This window comes from Halictus rubicundus, chromosome 18, assembly GCF_050948215.1.
Source record: "Halictus rubicundus isolate RS-2024b chromosome 18, iyHalRubi1_principal, whole genome shotgun sequence".
Classification (NCBI taxonomy): domain Eukaryota; kingdom Metazoa; phylum Arthropoda; class Insecta; order Hymenoptera; family Halictidae; genus Halictus; species Halictus rubicundus.
The window spans coordinates 2,005,648-2,027,930 of NC_135166.1; the positions used below are offsets into that span (position 1 = coordinate 2,005,648).

The 22,283-nt window shown below is 46.1% G+C and overlaps 2 protein-coding genes across 8 annotated transcripts in view; one reads left to right on the forward strand and one right to left on the reverse strand.

The window, feature by feature from the left end:
- Positions 1 to 345: 345 nt before the first annotated feature.
- LOC143363048 (ribosomal RNA processing protein 36 homolog) lies at positions 346 to 5,964 on the forward strand. The gene is made up of 3 exons (XM_076803669.1): positions 346 to 469; positions 592 to 1,102; positions 1,183 to 5,964. Exons 1-3 carry the CDS (start codon positions 425 to 427, stop codon positions 1,320 to 1,322), a joined length of 696 nt encoding a protein of 231 aa, XP_076659784.1. The 5' UTR covers positions 346 to 424; the 3' UTR covers positions 1,323 to 5,964.
- A 1,017-nt stretch (positions 5,965 to 6,981) lies between these two features.
- Positions 6,982 to 22,283, reverse strand: part of Atpalpha (sodium/potassium-transporting ATPase subunit alpha) — a 104,984-nt gene continuing 89,682 nt past the window's right edge. For 5 of the 7 annotated variants that reach the window (XM_076803652.1, XM_076803648.1, XM_076803653.1 and 2 more), the window contains 7 exons: positions 20,439 to 22,164; positions 19,668 to 19,904; positions 18,853 to 19,154; positions 11,338 to 11,432; positions 8,107 to 8,281; positions 7,621 to 7,853; positions 6,982 to 7,277 (listed from right to left, as the gene is read on the reverse strand). In XM_076803652.1, the coding sequence (XP_076659767.1) occupies positions 7,157 to 7,277; positions 7,621 to 7,853; positions 8,107 to 8,281; positions 11,338 to 11,432; positions 18,853 to 19,154; positions 19,668 to 19,904; positions 20,439 to 22,164 (2,889 nt within the window). In that variant the 3' untranslated portion in view covers positions 6,982 to 7,156. Of the gene's footprint in view, positions 7,278 to 7,620; positions 7,854 to 8,106; positions 8,282 to 11,337; positions 11,433 to 17,693; positions 17,789 to 18,510; positions 18,606 to 18,852; positions 19,155 to 19,667; positions 19,905 to 20,438; positions 22,165 to 22,283 lie in introns of all 7 variants that reach the window. The other 2 variants (XM_076803649.1, XM_076803650.1) reach the window with 2 other exon arrangements.

Sequence of the window (22,283 nt, forward strand, 5' to 3'; positions counted from 1 at the left end):
GGTAATGGCGCTGTTCGGAGATTTTGCCGGAAGATGTACGTGGCGCCACCCAGCGGAGGAATTCTGAACACTAATCGGCTACAAGCTTGGGCGTTTCGCCACTACGAGGTAATGGCGCTGTTAGGAGATTTTGCCGGAAGATGTACGTGGCGCCACCCAGCGGAGGAATTCTGAACACTAATCGGCTACAAGCTTGGGCGTTTCGCCACTACGAGGTAATGGCGCTGTTAGGAGATTTTGCCGGAAGATGTACGTGGCGCCACCCAGCGGAGGAATTCTGAACACTATCGTGTACAAGCTTGGGCGTCAATTGTCAAATCTATATATAGTTCATACACTTTGGCTTTAACATGGCGACTTCATGGGTATTCTTTGGAAGGAAAAATAGGACTGTCAATTTGGCAATTGCTTTCTGCGATTTAACATGAACGACGATGAAAATGTTCTTCTCAATGAAGATAAGGATCAGGTAGGTATCGAAATGCGTACTTTTCATTAAGTTTTTTAATTAATATTCGTCTGAGATTAAGAGGTTATGTTTACTGACTTTTTCTTAGAGCTTTTAAACATATCATATCTACTATGCTTTAGGATCAAATTAGAGCGGAACTTTCACAGATGAGCTTCGAGGATTTACAGAAGCTTAAAGAAAAATTGGGCACGAAAGTTTATAATGAAGCATTGTTTGGTCCAAAAAAGGTTCGAAAGGTCGAATTCAAACGGGAAAATAAAAACAGGCCCCGAGAAATGTCTGCGAGAAAACCTGTTTCTCGATTCAGGGAAATAGTACATGCAAAGAAAAGTATACCTAGGGATCCTAGATTCGACAGCCTATGTGGCACATTTAATCCAAAGGAGTTTAAGAAAGCTTACGGATTCCTCAGTGAAGTGAAAGAGACCGATATAAAGAAATTGAAAAAAGAATTACAGGAGACCAAAGATCCTAAAATGATAAAAAAGATTAAGTATTTGATTCAGAGATTAGAGAATCAATTGCGTGAAGGAAGGAGACGAGATGAAAGAGAGCAAAAGGTGTACGAAGAAAAGAAAGAAATAGTGGAAGCTATTAAAAAAGGGGAGAAACCTGCCTTCAAGAAGAAATGTAAGTAATCGCCGCAATATGCAAGCATTGCTCAAAAGTATCTACTTCTATCGTTAACAATTTAATTTATACCTTTGTAGCCGAGAAGAAAATGTTGGATTTGGTTTCGCAATACGAGGAGTTGAAAAACTCGGGAAAACTGAAGAAGCATATTCAGCGATTGCGGAAGAAAAATCTGCGCAAAGACCGAGAGAAACTGACATCATCAGACGTGGAATGAGAACGACAACGTAGTAGTATCTACATGAAATTAAAATTTCTATGAGTTGAACATGGCTGGAATGATTACAAGTGTACATAAGTATAATAAATACTACAGACATTCAAAACTATGTTTTTTCTTTTCACGCCTTCATTGTTTTCTAATCACGAGGCTCGCGCATGTGCAGAAATACGAATCAGAGAAGGTAGGATAAAGAGTGCTTTATTAATTATGTATTTTTTATTTAACATCAAAAGTAATGACACTTGGGATGGACAATGTCTCGTTTTTCTTCCTTAATATATTTTACGTGTGAAAACAGAACTTACAGAATAATCAATATGAAAGTAATCGTCAATCAGAAGAGATAGTTGGTAGAGCGGTGTACACGTCATTTCTTTTAATTGTTTTTTCTCATTTTATTTCTGAGTGTGTTACGTGTGTCTCTATGTTCGCACGTGTTCTTGGCGCGTGTCTGTGTGTGTACGTGTACATGTGTTGAGTGTGGTATGCGGCGCTAAAACGTAGAACAGAAAAGTGTACAGGGGACCCGTGTACAAGAGGGGCGGTCCTCTCGAGGGGGGCCGCCTTCCGGTGGGTCACCAATCACGCGCGATCTGTTTGTTCGTCTTCAATTATTTAAAATATGTACAATATTAATAAAACATCATTCATTTTCTTTTTGTTTATATTTTAATCATTCAATGATTCTGTCGTGGTGTGGCGGGCTGTGCAGGGGCGACATTACACAGTGTTTCTCGTGACAATGTTTCATCTTTTGTTTGAATTTCTCTTTGACCACGTTTAACACTTCTCTCCTCTGTTTGTCGTTCGTTACGTAAAGGATTTTTTTGAACTCTGTTTACGCCAATTGGTGTCTCTGATCGCGGCAACGAAAGACGAAGGTATCTCTTGTGTTTTAACATTCGTTCGTTCGCCCACTCCATTCACGCGTCACTTTTTCTCCCGCTCGTTCGCCAATTCACCCGAAAAAACCATTTTACGATAATTATTTATTGACGATCAAGGATTTCGTTTTCGGATTGCGAAGAGATTTGCGACTCGCGTGCCGAGGATCCACGTGACAGGAACGGAATAAGAAATGCTCCGGAAATGAAATGTAGAGTGGGACTTACGGCCGCAAATCTGTCCGCGTGACCGGAAGCGCCGGAAAACAGGAAACGAACAAGAACAGAAAAATAGGAAACAAGGTATAATCAACACGGTCTGTTGCGAGAAGGGGACCTAGAACGTCTAAGCGTGACTTGGCTCGATGGGTGCGCGTGATTGTTGGTTGAAAATGCGAGTTAATATGTCGTGTCGAAGGTCGTAAGTGAAGTGGCTGCCCGAAAAAGTAATGGATCGATCACGTACGAAAAGCAAAAGCGGATTTTCTCGTCAGTGTCCCGCTCACAGTCCGCCGAAAATTTATGGTCTTAGACCGGAATTTCCTTTCACCGCCACTTCCCATGATTCTCTACTCACGCTCTTTCTTTCTTTCTTTCTTTCTTTCTTTCTCTCATCTCTTTCTCTCGCTCTCGTCGTCGTCGTACCTCATATCATCTCTTTTTTTTGTTCGCTTATACGTACTTTGTTTTTTTCTTCAACAACACGATCTAGACTAAACTATATATAATAATTACATCTAATAATATCTTATTGTAACATGTATTATATTATAATTATTATTATTATTATTATTATATTATTAATGTTTAAATTATTAGCCTAAAGTAAAGAGGCGCACGACGGCAAAGCATTTTTTTGGGCTTCTACGCCCCCCGGGCACGGAACACCCTGTCGACAAACCACGGATCCTCGAGATCCTTGGATCCAGCTTCCATAACACCGTAATATATCGCGGGCCAGTATCACTTCACAGAAACGAATGGGTCAATCGATCGCGTCTCCCCACTCATCCCCCTTAAACCCTCATCAATTCTCCGAAACATCGTGATCCAGTTCGATCCTACTTTGACCATTTCAGCTCCATCCGTGTCCTGTCTCGAAACACGGGGATCTACCGAAGGCAAACTATCTCGGCGAACAACATTTTTACATGTTTCTTTTTTTCTTCGTTCGATTTCGTTGTGACAGGAATGATGGATGATCGGTCTCCACCACGCGGGAGCCATCGTACACTGTTCCGTAAACGTGAAACGAGGAAACACCACGGAAACGGAATAACATGGCGGTCTGACATAGAACGGCTCCTCCCTCTGAACGTCTAGTACTGTGATCACCGTTATCGACGATTACGCGGGTTCTCTTCGCACGAGAAGAAAACCGGGGACGTTTCGCGCGATGAGAATCGATTTACCTCTTTCTTTCTTTTTTTTCTTTCTTTCTTTCTCACTCTTCTCAATGTTTGGTCTTAGTCCGGGTCCGAGTTCGACGAGCAACGCGACGGTACACTTGCGGCCCTCTTTCTCTCTCTCTATCTGAAAACGTTTAACGGTTGGATTTGAAATGGCGATCCGCGAGTCTCGACCAAACAATTCGACAATGTTTGCCGTGCCAACCGAATCGCTCCTCTCTCTTTATCTCTCTCTCTGCTACGGGTTCGCGTTTCAATCTGTCTAGCCCATCGCGCGCACAACAAAAAAACTTCATCGGAAGGGCTGGACCGAGGAAACGAAGAACCCTTTTGGATCCTCGGTCGTGATCGAGGGGTTTCGGCGGGAACGGCGAAGGCGGAACAATGTTACACGTGCACGGCACCTCGAGAACACCTCGATTATTGAACACTTAGGGTAGTTTTAGGGCCAGGGTCTCGCCGAGCAAGCGTCACCCTCTACCTAAATCCTCGACGTTCGTTCGCCTCGGCTCGGTTCGAATAGGGATTGAAACTTCGAAACGCGGCAAATCTGTCGGGTTTCACGTTCGTTGAAGATATCCGGAGTCGTTTAAACGGCGAGGATTCGTCAGCGAGTATTGTAAGGTGGTACAAGCCGAGAGATTCTCCGCTCGAAACGAAGCCCTACATTACCGACGTAGCTAGCGCACGCACAAGAAGCCGTGAAAGCGAGCAACAAGAACAACGTATAGACCAAAGAAAGACGAGCAATAATTATCGACGAAGGAGCGTGTCACGCGTCGGAGAAGCTCGAAACAAGAGCCGAACACGTTCGATGGCACGTCTCGGATCGTCCCGGCCCGAAAAGTCGCTTGGCAGGCATTTTAAGTCAGCTTCGTTCTCCTGTTTGACTTTTTCTCCTCATCTTATCTGTTTTTTTCTCTCTCTCTCTCTCTCTCTCTCTCTCTTTTACTTGTTTCACTGTTCGTATAATCTCTCTGTTCGCTTCTAAACAAAAAAAAAAAGAAAAAGAATTCCGAAAGGGCGTTGTATCGACACCGACACACATGCATACATACACACGACAGACCGCGGGTTGGTGGTACAGGGCGTTCTGCGTTCGGGGGTCAATGAATTTATAGCGAGCTGTCCCGCTGGCGTTTCTTTAAACCTATGACAAAACTAAGAGAATGAATTTATACCTTTTTTTTCCTTTACTTTTGTTAATTTTTTTATTTTTTGTAGTTTCGTCTAAGTAAGAATGTTTTTTCCTCCACTCGCCTTTCCTCTCTTTCTGTGTGTGTTTGTGTTTTATTTATTTTTTCTTCGTGGTATCTCGTTTCTGTCTGCTCTATCCCATCTCTCCTCCTCCTTTCTCCTTCTCTTTGTCTCTGTGCTCTCCCTACGTCTTTACCATTCTCTCTACTAGCAAATTGTTGTATAATCCTGTTACCTCGACTATCGTGGCGCCCTCGCCGCCGGAAACCACGCTGGTTTCCAGGCCAGGCGCGGTTACTTTTAAACTCTCGTACCTCTATTTATCTCGTTATTAGTAGTTTCTTTTCTTTTAATCAATAACATTTTCATAATTCATTTGTCCGGTTCGAGTCTGTGACGCGGGCGCGCGCGCGCGCGAGTTCGGCTCATCGATCACCGAACAAGGCCGCGGCGCGTCCAACCCTTTGCTCGCATAATTAAACAACATATTTCGTTTTTATTAGTTTCCCTTTATGTCTCCTCGTCAGCTGTTACCCATACGACATGGTTGACAATTACTTTGTTACACTGTCCATATTCGTCGCATATGTTTTCTGTGTTCGCCCCTGCACGTTCAAACTTCATATACCTTTCACGACTCTTCTTCGCGGCGACCCGGGTTGCACACCCCGTTCGGAACTGTCTCGATCGTTGCACATCCTTCTTCTTCGTTCTCCTATTTTTCTCGACCATTCCTGGCCCTTTCCTTTTTTTTTCGTATAGGCGCGCGATCTTCCGGTGCTGAGACTCCACTACATAGATTACACGCGCAATGTTTTATCTCTGGTCTTGATGGCTACTCGGATCTCGACATTTGCTTGCAGCTTGCATGAATTAACGAATACTGCGAACGCGCTTTTCGCTACGCCACCTTCTTGCGCTTCAACATGTGTTGACATTACTTTTTTTGTTTCTTTGTTTTTTGTTTTTTTGCATTTTTTAGTTTTCAGATGTTTAACTCCTCCAGTCTCCTTCGTCGTGGATAATCTCTAGGGCGTGCCAATCTAGCGTACTGACTTCTTCCGTTCGTTAAGTGTTAATTAAGTGTCTATTCAAGATTCCTCGTGTCACGAGACGCGTCTTCTCTTTCCGTCTGGAACTCTGAAACGTGGACAACCTCTAGCGTATCTTTGCTCATTAAATGCTTAACAGGGATGCCTAAGAATATATTTCTTGATATCACAAGACGTCTACTTAACGCGCCACGGATCCTAATTTAACCCCCACTGAACACCATCTCGTCCTACACACCCGTCGACGTTCATACGGACGTGCGCGTTATCCGTCGATCTGTCGCCCTGCCATATTCCCTCGTGTCTTCATCCTCCTCTCACACGGGTGTCCTCCACCTTGAATCCCCTCGGTGACTTCGTCCCTACGTCCTTCTTTGTCTACCGATCGTTTAGGCCCTACTAATAAGACTCTCTTCGCACCTGCATTGTCCAGCTGTTCCGTCGAAAATCCGATGGCAGCACCGACACCTACAACCCTCGATAGTATCAGGTGTGTACCCGGAAGTTATTGAAAGCCTTCCGACGACGTTGCTCGTAGAACCCCTTATATTTTCGTCGATCCCTTCGATGTTTCACGAACGACGTCCGTTTTGTGAATGATACACCGGCACACGCGCGTGCAAGCAACTCTCGCAGAGCCAGAACGACGAACGCTTCCTTTTTATATGTCTCTTTCTCATCCCTCTCTCTCTCTCTCTTTCTCTCTCTGTCTCTCTCGGTTTCCAAGTTCTTTCCCGTCTATATTCTTTTTTTTTTTCGTTCGTTTGTTTTCTTCTCTTCTTTTTTTTGTACTTCACACTGTCGATGGGAGCGTCCCTGCCTCCCAACAGCGTCCTCGTCCCTCGAGACTGGCTGCAAGACACACCATTTCATTTTGTTTCTTTCTTTTTCCCGTTTCTCTTTCTAATTATTCTTTCAGATAATCCTAGTTTCCACTCGTTCGACGATTCGGCTCGGCTCTAGCGAACTTCTCGTCCCCCGAATATTTAATATACATGTATAATATATATATATATCTCGTGATTTCGCGACAGTACGGATAGACCCGAATAGCACGCCCCATGTAAAATGTTATGTGTTTAAACGTGAGTGATTTACTTGTTCTTTTATGTTTTTTTTTTGGTTGTTTAATTATTATTTATTATTTATTTATTATTATTTATTTTGTTCTTGTGGTTATTTGCGTGGGTATGCGTCTCATTCTCTCTCACATCATTCTCTCTGCCTCTCTCGCTCTTACTCTTGCGCGCGCGCTCTGCGTGTATGATTAATTCTCCTTTTTGCGTCTAGTAGTAAGTTTCTTGCTCGAGCCAGCCACCTGGATTCCGGCGGAGGTAAAATCGTCTCGTTTCGTCGTAGATGAAGATGGCGAACATGAAGGGAATGGCGGGCAGCCACCAGACAAATCTGCAACGAAATAACGTATTTGCATAGAACGTCTTCAGCATCGACCACGACTTGTACGGTAATATTGGGACACTTTTGGGAAAAGATGAAAAGATACTTTTTCAATATTGACGATTTGGATTTTTTTTTCAGAAGTTAGAACAATCCTACATGACTTTGACGTGGAATTTTTGGACAAGTTGCAATTGGCCGGAATTGGCACGAAAGAAGTTCCCAAAATCAAGAGACCAACGATCTTTTAAGTCACTTTCCTCACAGAATTTTGATTCCCAGGTCTATGGTAACTGATTGATAGACAAATGGGACTTGTCCAGAGGGACTGACGAAGGAACGCAATACTCACTTGAGAGGGAACATGCGGAGACCCTTTTCCATGCCGGGCGTGTAGCTTAGGAACGCGGCGAGGGCGGTCTCGAACACCAGACCAAAGTTCAGGGCCCAGTTTTTCATTCCTTGATGGAAGATGGAATTACGTCGCGTCTTACAGACGATCAGATCGGCCCACTGTACGATCACGATTGAGACGAAGAAGGCCGTGTGGCAGGTGAACTCCAGTGTCTTACGGTCCTTGTATGTCTGCACAAATCATACGTATCAACATCGCATCCTATCTCCTAATTCGATTCGGTGAATGGGATCAATGTTCTCGTCAAAGATTAGGATCGGCCGATCAGTTGACACTTTACCGACCGGTAGCCTATTAATCGGGTTGTTGTCCCTGACTCTTACCGACCGGTAGCCTATTAATTCTGCCGACAGAATTTCTTTTAGTGTCTAGTGTTTATTTACGGTCGGTAAAGTGTCAACAAACGGAAGGAACCTTTCTTACCCATTCCTGGCCGTAGCTGTCGCGAAGATCGTTGATAGCCTTGGAGTCCCACATTTTTCGGATACCGAAAAGATGCAGAGGCAGGAATCCGTTCTCAGCCATGATCACGAAGTAGACGAAGAAACCGGCGGCAGCTTGGATCATACCGATCTGACCGTACGCCATCGAAATAAGCCTAGACATAGAGCGATCGCGTTAGTACCAGACCGGCAAGGTCCGAGGAGATTGCGATTGATGTCCAGACTCCCAAAGAACTTTTTCCCGAAGGGATACAACACGCAATTGGTCCACTGAATCGTCCAAATGACAATCGTTCGTCCGATCACAGACGATCGTAAATAAACAAGCTCGTTGGAAGTCGGACAAAGCACTCGTGTATGCCAGTAAGTTCGCTCCTAATAGCCTAAGGTGGTGTTAATATGGAAGCCGTAGACCGGATTAAATGCAGATTACTTACCGGATCGAAACGCAGTAACGATCGGTTGTTCGCGCTGAGGCATGCCATACAGAAGCACAAGGCACAGACATGTACAAGGCGGCCAAACCTCACGGTGCACGGTGCAAGGACTATGTACAAGCTTTCGGGCATGCAAGCTTTCGTCGAACCGTGAGGCCTGGGCGAGACCGATACAAACAGAGAAGCAGGCCAGGTTGTTTAACAAACAATGTGAATGGTCTCGGGAGCTGATCTCGCGAGAACCGGTCCCGCTCCAAAATCGTTGCTCTTCGGGTTTCGAGTCAGGTTGAACAATTTCCCACCGAAAATGTACGCTACGTATAGAATAACTACGAAATCTCTGGGACTGGCCTTGATTCGTCTTCTCGGAGCTATCATCTTTCTTTCATCGAGGAACAAGAGTCGCGGCACTATTCGACGTTTCCAGGATTTGCATAACTATCGCGCACGATAGCGTACTTTTCCGCAAAGAGATTATTCGGTAAACATAAGACAGTTTGACGAAATGGTACGCAGCGAGAGGGACACGAACGGAAATTCCCGGTTCGGCGGATAATTCGATTAATTCGCGGGACGTCGGTCCGTTGTAGAAGATCGGCGGGATCGCGGTTCCCGCGGGATCAGCTCCCCGAGCGCGGTATGCATGCGAAGTGACCGCGGTGTCGTCAGTCAATTAAGCTAGTCGGGGCGTTAGATCGAATCAACTCTCCTTGTGTTGCAGCGGAGATTGCGGATCTCGACAAGTTTAGCGACGGAAGGCGCGCGAGAGAGGATGGTCGTCGAGAGACCCGACGGGTGACATGATGGAAACGGGCGGAAAATAAAAAGAGCGAGCCTGATGGCGCCCCGCCGGTTATCGATTTGCCCGTTCGTGCTCGGCGGAACGGAACCATCGAGATAGAGAGAGAAAGAGCGGTTACTGACCGACATTTCGCTCCGTGTTCCGTGTGCGGTTAATCGATGGTTAATTTTAATTGATCGTTGCTCAGGCCGTGCATGGTCTCGGGTTTTACAAGCTTGCTTCGTTGCTACTCTTTTTTCTTTCGGTCTGTAATCTAACGTTGGGTTGCTATTTCGGTTACGGGACAGCCGAGTGCAACGGTGTCGTGAGGTCACGTCACCGTTCCCGGTTTCGCATACGCATTACCTTTGGTGGAGGAAGCGGTTAACCGACGCGCGCACGGAAACCGTTTCAAGCTGATCACGAGATGATGTCGTTAGAGGCTTGGCTTGGCGGTACAAGAATGACCTTGAATCTCTTGGTCCCCCCGGAGCGTCGAATCGAGAGAGGCGAGCGGAGAAAAAGTGCAAAGGTCGCTCTTCAAGAACGCTGTAGTCGACGAGATAAACGTTACCAGCCGTGCATTTTCTTTGTAAAATTGTTTGTAAAACACGACGTCCCGAATACGCCGGCTTCTCCTCCGTTTTTCCTCGCTCGATCGCCGCTCTAGGGATCAAGGAATCCACGGGAACATCATGTACGTACGTTAGTCATCGCGCGAGAGACTTTCTATGTGAAGCATTCTGCATTCCCAACAACGTAACTCTCCTATGAGGTACTTGCTGTGCTATTACTAAGTCAACTAGGTTCTCCTAGAGCCGTGTGTTCGCCGACTCGCATAGCGTAGAGTGTCAACCGTTGACTTTCGTTAATTTCCCGTCAAACGACAAATCTCTCAGACTACGAGTTTTTTTTTTTTTTTTGAAAACGATCGTTGCCTCTAGTTGAATTCTTTCGTTCGAGCTTACTTTTCAACGTTCGCGACGGCTACACTTCGAATTGCTTTCTTCTTCTTGTATAACGGATTTTGAAATGCTCGAGTGCAGATGAAAGTGCGCACAATTAGAACGATCAAATGACAAAAAAAAAAAAAAGAAAAGACACTTTTCGTTGTCGCGTGCATGAAAAGAAAAACAAATGTCAAGCGAGTATAACCAACGAGCAACGAGAGAGAAAGAGAGAGAGAGAGAGAGAGAGATAGTGAGAGAGAGAGAGAGAGAGATCTGTATGTTCCAGTACTTATCAATAGAAAACAAATGTGATACACATAATTCGCTCGGACGCTTCGGACACCAGTAGACACTCTGTTTTTATTTTTTATTTTTTTTTTTTTTCTTAAACTTCTCGTGTAACAACCAGTGTTGTGCGCATACATATGCGTGTACACATACATATGCTCGGGTTGGGTGTGTGGTCGGGTGGCCAAACTCGTGCAGAACAAGCCAGAGAACTATAGTATGTATAGTATATAGTTGTTCGCTTTCCCGGACTAGGACGCAACCGGAAGTCCTTGTTCTCGGGAGTCTGCGCGCTCGCGATCCGGAAAAGATACTTAACAAAGACCGCGTCCGAATGAAAAATGAACAGCGAACACTTTCGCAGCTTTTAGAATAAATTGTTGGTTTGCTGAGAGACGGATAACCGTTCCGAAAAATCACAAAATCGTTCGAAAAATATTCGACGAAAAATCGTCTCTCCGAACGGAAAAAGCATAGTTTCATACCACGTTCTTGCATTTTCCCCGCCATTTTTGTTTCGTAAAACGACGTGATGCTGCGTCGGGCGGGGGACCAGCCGCGTCTTTTAAGAAGACGTAAATGTCACATGCAGGACCGCTTTTTCTACGGACTTCTACGGGTGTCTAGTAGCAAACGGTTTGGCCGCCCGTGTCCGTGTTCGTGTCGGTGTGTATGTGTGCGTGTGTGTGTGTGTGCGTGTATGGATATTGGAGACTGAGTAGCTGTTTTCTCTGGTGGGTAGTTGGGAGACCCACCTTCGGTTGACAAGATTGTCTCTGTAAGGATCGCGGGGCTGCCGTTTCATAATGTCCGACTCCGGTGCCTCGTAAGCTAGCGAGATGGCCGGCACCTGCCATCCACCATTGATTAGAATGTGTGCCAAGCACCCCGTACACCGTACAAGTATATATAGATACGTACGTTATACATGTATGCATATTTACATTATGTGTGTACAAAAGATCATGATTGTACACGGCGGTAGCGAAAGAGACAAAGAGACGTCGCACACGACGGGAAAACTCGGCCGACACGGAGAACAAAAATCGCTCTTTCGACAAGGTCCGCGATTTCAGATCGATTCGGGCTTCGTCATTCACCTTCGTTCGCATTGTTTCTATTTTTGTCGGCGCTCATCCGAGAAATCTTTAAACCGATCTCTCACAACTACAGCCTCCACTCGATAAATGTCCCAAATACCTAGCTTATAATTACTACCGCGGGGTGTACCCCCGTGAGAGACTCTAGAAGTTTGACGTTCTTTTCTACGTTCAGCAGTGGATCAAAAGAGTGGTATCTTCTAGCCGATAGGTGTCCCTGCTTTGGACAATTATCGAGTAGACACTGTACACGAATTTTTGGAATTGCAAGAATTCGAATTGGAACAGATTGGAAGGATGACTCGAGCACAAGATGGTCGGCAACCGCACAAAATGGCAGAAGGGGATACGTTATCGTTGACTCTTTTTCTCCGTGTCCGCCTTTTCCCTTCATTCCCAGTTCCTTCGGATGATATAGCACTGTCACAGTGAAAATCTTAAAAAATGGCAATACGCCGTGCAGCGTGCTCTCTGGTGAGAACCGGTGACGACAGTCCTTCCGCTGAACTCTCGAGGATCCACTGATTCTGAAGTCGGACTATCGTTTTCTGTTGTGTCGACTAGGTTACGTTAAACGTTATTCATTGTCGAGCTGTCTTCAGCGCTAGAAGGACTGGTCACCGAAAATGTCTGTCCACACAAAGGACTACCACCCTTGCCACCGCATTTCTCAGCCATCACCAGATGATTTCGGCCTCGATCTACTTCGGCGAATGCTCGACGATGTTCCTCGACGGAGTCGCGCTTACAACCCTTTGAAGTGCCGAGCGAGGACTCGTCGTCGAGCATCTTGTAATCTTCGCTTTATATTTCGTGCACGCGCAATGCGATTGAGGCTTCATTTCTGTTAGTATTGTTAAAGCGTGTCACCCCCGACGCATCGGGAAACATCGGGCACACCGATTCTTATCGATCGATACCAATTCCTCGAGTGTTGGGCACGATCAACACCACATCCTACCTCGTCGACGATGGCGACCGACGTTCGAGGACAATGACAATAAAAAACATCAACAGTTCGATTTTAATATTTGATAGTTCGATTTTAACAGTTGATAGGCTCGTTGCAATTTTTTCAGATAGAACCGAACCGATGTTTCCATTGTTGCATCAGGAGGACGCAAGAAACCATTTAAGGAACCCATACGCGTTACGATTCATCGTACAAGTTGCACGACATTTTTTTTCTTCTTTTTCGAAATTACTTGTATCGTGAACGTGTGCGTGTTTCGACCTCGACACAACGTCGTACGATTCTCCGACCGTGAAATCTGTCGTACCCAGTGGCGGGTTTAACCAATAGTTTTGTTAATAATAGACAAAGTTGTTAATCAGTTTGTGAGAGTTTTCTTGCAACTTCTACTTTTAACTTGAGGGCCCCAAAATTTTCGCCGCCTGTAGCGGCCGAACAAATACATTTTAATACGTTTCAGTAATGACCTTCGGGTGACCTTGAGTACCAAAAATGTGATGAAATTGTAGGACGAAATACAGGAGATATTTAGGCGGCCTCCTTTAGCTGAGACACCCTGTATACTACCGAATGTACGTACACTGCCAGCTATAATTCATTCGAGCTCGTTCTCCCTCTTTTGACAAAGATGTTGGAACATTATGGACAATTAATAGATTCTTTTGCGAAGGGTCTAGAAAATGAGTAAAATGACACTTGAAAAATGTATGTAAAATAAGTCCGAATGATTATGGTCGGGCAGTGTACACGTATCGCTACTGGATCTCGTTGTGATTGGTCGTACGACAGACGGTAGATGGATCGTAACGTGTACGGGTTCCCGTTCTTCTCCCGTGACAATATTATGCAGACAGAAAAAAAAACGGGCCGATGGTCCCGTCGAATTCCCACGTTAGCAACTTTCGATGTCACCCGACTTGTAGAAAAGAACAAAAATAGAAAGAGAGTGAGAGAGAAAGAGAGAGAGAGAGCGAGAGAGAGAGAGAGAGAGAGAGAGAGAGAAAAAGAGAGAAAGAGTATATAGAGTATAGAGAGAACGTTCGTATCGTTCGGTCGGTTCAGCACACCCGTTAGAAAGTTGCCAGTCGCAGAAGTGGTAGAAGGCAGCGGCGGTAGGCAGCGCATTACAAGAATAAAATTGTGAGAGGACTGTAAAGAATAAAACAAACTGCAAAGAAGAGTTCATGTCACGCCTAAAAAATCGTAGAAAGGGGTGCCATGATGTCGTTTTCGTTCTCTCTTTGACAGCTCGACGATTCTCTAAACCGTCGTTTCGTCGTTCGCCGGAGAAAGCACGCATACGTACAACCACCAGCACACACCGTGCGCGCGCGCGCGAACTGGTGTACGTATATTTGCCTTTCCGTTCGTGGGCGGTGGATATATATCGTGGTAGTGAGTGAGAAAAAACGGAAAAAATAGTAAATATAGGTAAACAGTATAAGTAAATAGTTAATATAGTAAAATACAGAAGAGGTAGCAGCGGCAGCTGTGTGACAGTAGAATAATCAAAAAATAGGGGGCAATAGTAAAAAATTCATTTGCTAGTAGTAGTAACAATATAAATATGCTGGCTTGTGGTCGTGACGGCGGCGTAACAATAGTAAAAAAGAGAACAAGGAAAAAAAGAGATGGCAGTATAATAAAGTCGCAACGCGATCAAAAAAGTGATGGTGAACAATAGCGAAAAAGAATTAGGGGAAGGATATGAGAGACGGGATATTATAGTCGCCGATGATTCACTGGTGAACTTGGGATAGACAATGATCAAATACCGATGACAATGATGACGCTAATCACAGCAGTAATAACCAATATATCTACCAATAGAATAGATATAAATAGAGATGTAAACACACGACTATCGATCTATGTACACATTATATATACATATACAAACTGAATCGAGGCGCGACTATTAACGCGAGATTCGCCGGCGGCGCGACCAATTGGAAGTACGCGGAACACAGTGGATTCTCGATATATGTCGCCACGGCCTGTACGGTAAACGTCGCGGGATTATCCCCACCAAGCTCGAGAGACCTCTGACGCCGAGGAATGTGAACATAACACTGCTCGAGCTATGTCTCCTGGACGATACTTGACGCTGACAAGACCCGTGTTGTTGACATATATCGAGTATTCGCTATACTGTCATTCCGTGGACACAAAAACAACCACGCAATCCGGAAGAATCGACCCAATCGATCAAAGAACTATATTTACTTACTGTTTTCATAGTACGAACAATAATTTGAAGTTGAAACTCGATGAACGGTCGCGTCGCCGTCGAAGCCCGCTATCTACCCACGTATACTAAGTTCGTGTAAACTTTCTGAAAGACTGTGGAACTACCCGTGAACTCTCAACACCCGTTACTTCCGAAGGAGTACGAACAACCTTTGAACTATTCTGCGTCGATCGAAGCGATCCGTCTGGTAGATCTACGAAATGGTTGTGTGTTCCTCGTGTGAAACTGTAGACACGGATGTATCTAATGCTGTGTGTCACTGGCTCGGTGTGTCGAGGGTAGGAAAATACTGTTCGGGGTAGATTCCCGGTGTCTTCAGGACCGTCGAGAAAAGTTTCGGCGGAATCTCTTCAGGTTTCCGGGTGGTCGGGAGAGTCCAGGTGATCAGTTCCGGCCAAGAATAGGGAAAAACTTTTTTTGCGGATGATCGGAGGGAGAAGAAGGTGCGAAGAGATCTCGAGCAGCGACGAAATTTCGCGTGGCAAGACAGCCGAGGATCGGCGGCGAAAGAGACAGAGAGAAATAGAGAGAGAGAGAGAGAAAGAAAGAGAGAAAGTGAAAGATAGAAATAAAATAGGAGCAAAAACTCTGTATCAAGAGATTCGGAAGAGAAGTTCGTAGAACGGTTGCGAGTTTCGGCGCCTGGTAAAATGGCGCACCGGTTCTTCCAGCGACTCGACAAAATGGCGTCCTCCAATCTCCGGTGTATCGGTTCGGATTGAAACGGACGAACGTGTTCGAATTCTCGACAGAGAGAGATGGTGTGTGATAATAAACGGTGTCGTTACGCAGTTCGAAAGGCGATGTGTGATCAGCGTTGGAGTTGCGGAGGCGAAAGAGGCTCGGCAGAGTGCGGTGAAAAAAAAAATAACGAAATGGCCGTCGCCGGCCATCGTTCGAGTACTCAGAACTTCCTTGACCTCCTGTTCGTCGGCCGACAGGCTGAGATTGTAGGCATATTTTCAGAGAGGATTATGTTTGGCGAAGCTCGGCTCAAACGGGGGACAATCAGGTTCAGATAGAGATAGAGATAGAGATAGAGAGAGAGAGAGATGAGAGAAATAGTGATAGTAAGAAAGAGAGAGAGAGAGAGAGAGAGAGAGAGAGAGAGGTAGATAGAAAGAGAGACTTGAGAGAAAGACAGATCGGCTTACCTTTGGCGTTTTACGAAACAACACACTAATTAGAAGCGAGGATCATCGTCACGGAAGCGATCGCTTGACTTGCAATTCGGTTTAGAGGAATAGAAAATCCTTCGAGAGAAAGACAGAGAGAGAGAGAGATAGAGAGAAAGAGAGAGAAAGAGAGAGAGAGAGAGAGAGAGAGAGAGAAATTGTGCGAATGCTCGTTCCGCGATTCGTCGCGTAACAAAATGTAAAATAACAAGCTCGACGATTTTTATTTGCGACCGTTTATATTTTTATTTACAGTTTAGTCCCGAGAGTTCCGTGAAGTGATCTGCAGAGAGAGAGAGAGCTGCGGAAAGTATAGTAGTTTTAAATAAAACGAGGTGTTGGAACGTTGAGGTACCGAGCGAAACTTTTCATACGGATTATCGGCAGCATCAACAATGAAACGCGAGCAGTCTCAATGGAATTGTTTACGGCACGGATGGCGGACGAGCAGCCGCGTCACTGATCAAGACACAATCGAGCTCGGAGCGAGCGTCGACCGGGCTCTCCGGCATGGAAGGAAATATTTAAAAGTTCAGATAACAAAGCTGCAGTGTATATACCCAGTCACCAAAGTTCCCCGAAGAAGTGTGATACCTGCGTGCACCATTCCGGTTACCTTATCCCCGGGGTTAGATTAGCATTCGATCCTAGCATTGTCCTTCGATCGAGGCGTCGAACAAATTAAACCCAGCCTCTTAGCGTACTCAACAAACTTCGTCAAGCAAATGAGATACACAAACGGAAACGATAAGAAAGAAGGATAAAAAACTGTACAACGTTAGGCCCGGTCGGAAAAGCTCGAGCTTGGAAAGCCTTCAGCGGTTTTTCGTAAGAGATCGTGACTTAACAAGTACAAAAAGAACAAGAAAATAAATACAAAAAGAGAAAGAAGGGAGGAAAAAAGAAAAGACAAAGACATGGCGGTTTCGCTTCACGATAACTGTTGGTCGTTCCCATTCGATTAGTACAGTCATTAGCAGACAACGCGCGGACACCATCACAACAAACTTTCCACAGAACAGAAACGATAATGAACCAGACAGAATTTTGGGCACACCGGTTAGGCTAGGGATTAATTTGAACATCGAACGTTGTTGCCGCACCCTTTGATCGCGGGATTCTCGGTCGGCAACCGAGTACAAAATGCGTTACAGGAGAGAAAAAAGAGAGAGACGTGTGTTGCGAGAATTTGTGTTTTCTCGGTGATCGGACGAGTATAGTTATCGTCGTACGAGACAGAACGAACTAACTACTACAATAACCATAGGAGTAAGTAAGAAGTGTAACGACCAATAGACAGGTAAAGGAGAGGAGCGATCGCGACTCTGTGACCTGATCCCTGAACCTGGACGACCATCGTTCCACCGTTTTTCCCCCATTGTATATTGCCAGAAGATACAAAAGAGAACTGTCAGAAAATATTGCAAATTTGCTCAATCTTTCAGCTAGCCTAACTCCCCACAGTCTCTTCAAGCTTTCGCCGGTGGAACTTCGACCAGCTTCAACGACCAGATGGACCATGTCACCGATTACTCTTTCAGGCCATATCTGGTGTAGTATTATTTTTTTTTTTTTTGTCAAGGCTCGGTTTTTATGTTTGTTGATGTGTTACCTTTCGTTAACTAGCTTGTCAGTGAACGGGTTTCGTGGATGTCGCTTCATAATATCGCTCTCTGCCTCCTCGTAGGCAAGTGAGATGGCTGGCACCTGACGTCACATTATCAATAAGCTCAGTAACAACGCCAACAGTTAGATCAATGAATATTGTTTCGGTGACCTTCGGGCAAGGATGCTGATCGTTTCGAGAACAAAAGGGTCGAGGGTCGGCGCGCCCGCCCGGGAGGAGATATCAATGTTCGCCGTGTCGTATTTCGTTGCGACGATCAGCATTCTTGCGGGTGTGTCATAATGATGAGAAAACGTAGGATGGTAAGCAAAAAACAGAATAAAACAACTGAATCGATTCGGACGATGAAGAGGGGAAAGGGTTCGGGAGGATACCGAGGATACTTTCGGGATCGATTTCTCGGGGTGTAAGGATCGCCACGCGACGATCTATCGCGACATCATCGAGCTTCGTTGTTCCGAAGCTGCTCGATACGACTCTTATAACCTGGAAGAAGTTTGGAAATCGTTACGCGAGGATTTTGTTTCTTCGGGTACGTTCGCGGTCTTTGCCCAGCTACGAAACTGGTCTCAAAAGCGAACCAAGATCCTCATACAGAAAATATAGTGCGAAAATATAGTACCCGTCGACCTAGAGATAAAAGTGGCAAAGTTTAGTCCTAGAGAGTCTACTGGAACTGGGGCGCATCAATCTGGCCTACTGCGATTATTGGAGCTCTAGCTGGCCTAGATACGATTAGGAAACCTAGGGAGAAAGAGTGTTCAGAAAGCAATGGTCGTATCTGGTCTGTTGCACAGAGAACCTTTCGTTGACGAGGTTGTCGAAGTCCGGGTTCCGAGGTTTCCTCTTCATGATGTCGGACTCGGCGCGCTCGTACGCCAGGGATATCGCTGGTATCTGGTAATCATTATTTCACACACATGAGATCCCGATAGTTCATTCCATTATCACCGGGATCAGGCTACGAGATATCGCTGAAAATTTGTTTATCGCACGAAAGGAATCGCAACGAGTCCTCGAGAGATCCGACGGGTCCTGGATCTGGTCGAAGAATCGTTGGATCCCGTGAAGATTATCATTTCTACCTGTTCGGTCGTTTCCAAACGGAAACGATCGATAACGATCTACGAAGAATCACACTCACCATGTCCGTTCCCAGATCGATGCACAGGATAGTGACAGTGCCGAGAGGTAGAGGGATGTCGCAAAGGATGAACGCCAGGAACGGTGAGATTTCGGGGATATTCGAGGTCAGGGTATACGCGATGGATTTCTTCAGGTTGTCGAAGATCAACCGACCCTCCTCGACGCCAGTCACGATCGAAGCGAAGTTGTCGTCGAGCAGAATCATGTCCGCGGCCTGCTTGGACACGTCCGAGCCCGCTATACCCATGGCGACACCAATGTCAGCTTTCTTCAACGCCGGCGAGTCGTTCACACCGTCACCTGCCAGATTATTTTCACGATTTAACACATTTCACCAATTTTATGTTACAACATTTTTATTTTCCAATGATTACGAAGCGTTTTGATCAAGAAATACCATTGGAATGTACAAATTTATTACAGGTATAAAGCTGACCTTTAAGGTCTGACCTTCAACTTTAATTTAGATATCTAATTTTAGTTTTATATAAAGTTTATGGCAATCACGATCGATGTGATTATGGAGTTTATCTACTCTTCACAAGAGCGGAAAAATAACATACAGTGTTTACTCGATATACGTCCCAAATGCCTAGCCGCGAAAGGTCCCAGAACTATCCCCACTTCGTGAAGGGTCATGAACCGAGGCCTCTAGAGTTCGGCGAAGAATAGTATTTCCTGGCCGATACATGTCCCAAGCTAGATCCGTGTTTTGGACATACATCGAGTAAACACTGACGATAGCAAATTTGTTTGGTCACCATTTGGTCACCTGTTTCAGTGGTTCGGATAATCTCTGAGGAATCAACGCACCAGTTACAGCGACGATAGCTCCCATCCGCTGGCAACCTTCGACAATGATGAGCTTCTGCTGTGGCGAGGTACGGGCGAACACAATTTCGGTATGGTACCTAAGGATCTCGTCCAGTTGGTCGGAGTTCAGCTCCCTGAGTTCGGTTCCGTGGACGACGGCAGCCTTGGCCTCGCGAGGATTCACTTCGGATACGGGGATGTTCAATCGTTTAGCGATGTCCTCGATGGTTTCGTTACCTGCCGTGAAACATTGTTACGTCAGTCTCATTGTTATAAAGAGAAATTGCCTAAAGAGAAATTTTAGCCATGCAAAAGATGTCAAGTTTCTTTTCCCTTCTGTGACGTTTTTGGGGATAATGGCGTTCTGATCACCGTGGCCCTAAAGAAAATGGCACGGTCAGGGGTTTCAGTTGTACAGAGTGATTGTAACTCGAGAAGGAACTAATTTGTCAGATGTAACCAATTTCGATACAACCCTCTTGTGATATGTGTTGCAATCGCCACATCAGAATGGTACTAGCATCTTTGTTTGTGTGTACAGAAAGATATAAACTTGTAGAGGTTAGTTGGAGAAAAACAAGCAATTACGCCCAATGAATGGTCTAAAGCTACGGCAATGGTGGCAATGCCTATTTTCATTGATGTTTTCAATGGAGTTAACATGTTGACATCACTGTACACAATTGAGTACATCGCTGGTCAATTTGTCAAGGGTTTAACGGGAGAAGAACAGGCTAGAGTTAGAAAGATAGAAGATAGCGGTATAATAACCTTCAGAGATGATGCCGACAGATTTGGCAATGGCTTTGGCAGTGATCGGATGGTCACCGGTTACCATGATGACCTTGATACCGGCTGACCGGCACTTGGCGACCGCGTCGGGCACCGCAGCCCTGGGCGGGTCGATCATAGACATCAGGCCCACAAAGCGGAGTCCGTCTACCGGGAAGTTCGGGTCGTCGCAGTTGAACTTGAAACCGATCGGGAACTTGTCGGACGGCAGTATGTAGTCACAGAAACCGAGCACACGTTCACCAAGTCCACCCAGTTCGAGGTAAGCATTGTTGAACGCTTCCTTCATCTCCTCGTCGAGCACTTTCTCCTTGCCACCGATGAAGATCGACGCGCAACGATCCAGAATCCTCTCGGGTGCGCCCTTCATCACGAGCAGGTGCCTCGGGTCATCGGGATTGTCCGACTCGTGGATAGATACCTGATACTTGTTGGTCGAGTTGAACGGGATCTCGCAGACTTTCTTGTTGCGTTTCCTGATGCCCATCACGTCGCCCAACGCCAACTCCATACACTTCAAGAGGGCGGCCTCGGAGGCGTCACCGTTCACCCCCCTCTGCAGGATCGGCATGTTGTCCTGACCAGATTTGAATTCGGCTCGGTTGCAGAGTGTCGCGATCTTGGCCAACGCCTTGAAGCCGGGGCTGGTGCGGTCGTATTGCAATCCGGACTGATCCTCCGTGGTGTCGGCCTCGATGATCTGATTGTCGAACCACATGTGAGCGACGGTCATACGGTTCTGTGTGAGCGTGCCGGTCTTGTCCGAGCAGATGGTCGATGTCGATCCGAGGGTCTCGACAGCCTCGAGATTCTTGACCAAGCAATTCTTCGACGCCATACGTTTCGCGGTCAGGGTCAAGCACACGGTGACGGTCGCGAGCAAACCCTCCGGCACGTTTGCCACGATGATACCGATCAGGAAGATAACTGCGTCGAGCCAATGGTAACCGAGGATGAAAGCGATAATGAAGAACGTAACACCGAGGAACACGGCGACACCGGTGATCAAGTGGATGAAGTGGTGGATCTCCTTAGCGATCGGCGTCTCGCCAGTGTCAAGTCCGGATGCCAAACCAGCGATCCTTCCCATTACCGTTTGATCGCCGCAACAGATCACCACGCCCTTCGCGGTGCCTTCAACAGCATTCGTCGAGAAGAACGCGAGATTCTTCGTTTCCAGCGGGTTTTCGTTCGTGAACTCCGGTGACCTCGATTGCGGCTCGGACTCGCCGGTCAGCGAGCTGTTGTCTACCTTGAAGCCTCGGGACTCGATAATCCGGATGTCCGCTGGTATACGATCGCCGAACTTTACCTCGACTACGTCACCGAGCACCAACTCTTCCGCCCTCAGCACCAGCTTCTCGCCTTCTCTGATCACGGTCGCGTACTGCGGCACCATGTTCTTGAACGACTCCATGATCTTGCTCGATTTGCTTTCCTGGTAATACGAGAATATGCCCGTCACTATCACCACCACCGCCAACACGATGCCCAGGAAAAGATTATCGTCGCTCGGGTCTTCGCTGGTCGACGCCTGGATCGAGTACGCGATGAAACAGAGGATCGCACCGATCCACAGCAACAACGCGAAACCGCCGAACAGGTTCTTGCAGAATTTCACCCATTCCGGGGTCTGTTTCGGCGGGGTCAACGAGTTCGGCCCGTCCCTCTCGAGGTTTTCCTTTGCTTTCGCATAGCTGAGGCCCTGCGACAGAATCGGATCCGTCAGAACAAAGTTTTTCAAGTTTTAGCAAAGTTTTATTCAGAATTCTCTTCCCACGTCTTAACACTTTACCGACCGGTACCCTACTTACCGACTTCTTG

Excerpts from the sequence above, each read along its gene's own strand:
- LOC143363048 (XM_076803669.1), top strand. The coding sequence starts at position 425 with ATGAACGACGATGAAAATGTTCTTCTCAATGAAGATAAGGATCAG. Across the intron at positions 470-591 it reads TCAATGAAGATAAGGATCAG|GATCAAATTAGAGCGGAACT; the intron begins GTAGGTATCGAA and ends ACTATGCTTTAG. Across the intron at positions 1,103-1,182 it reads ACCTGCCTTCAAGAAGAAAT|CCGAGAAGAAAATGTTGGAT; the intron begins GTAAGTAATCGC and ends ATACCTTTGTAG.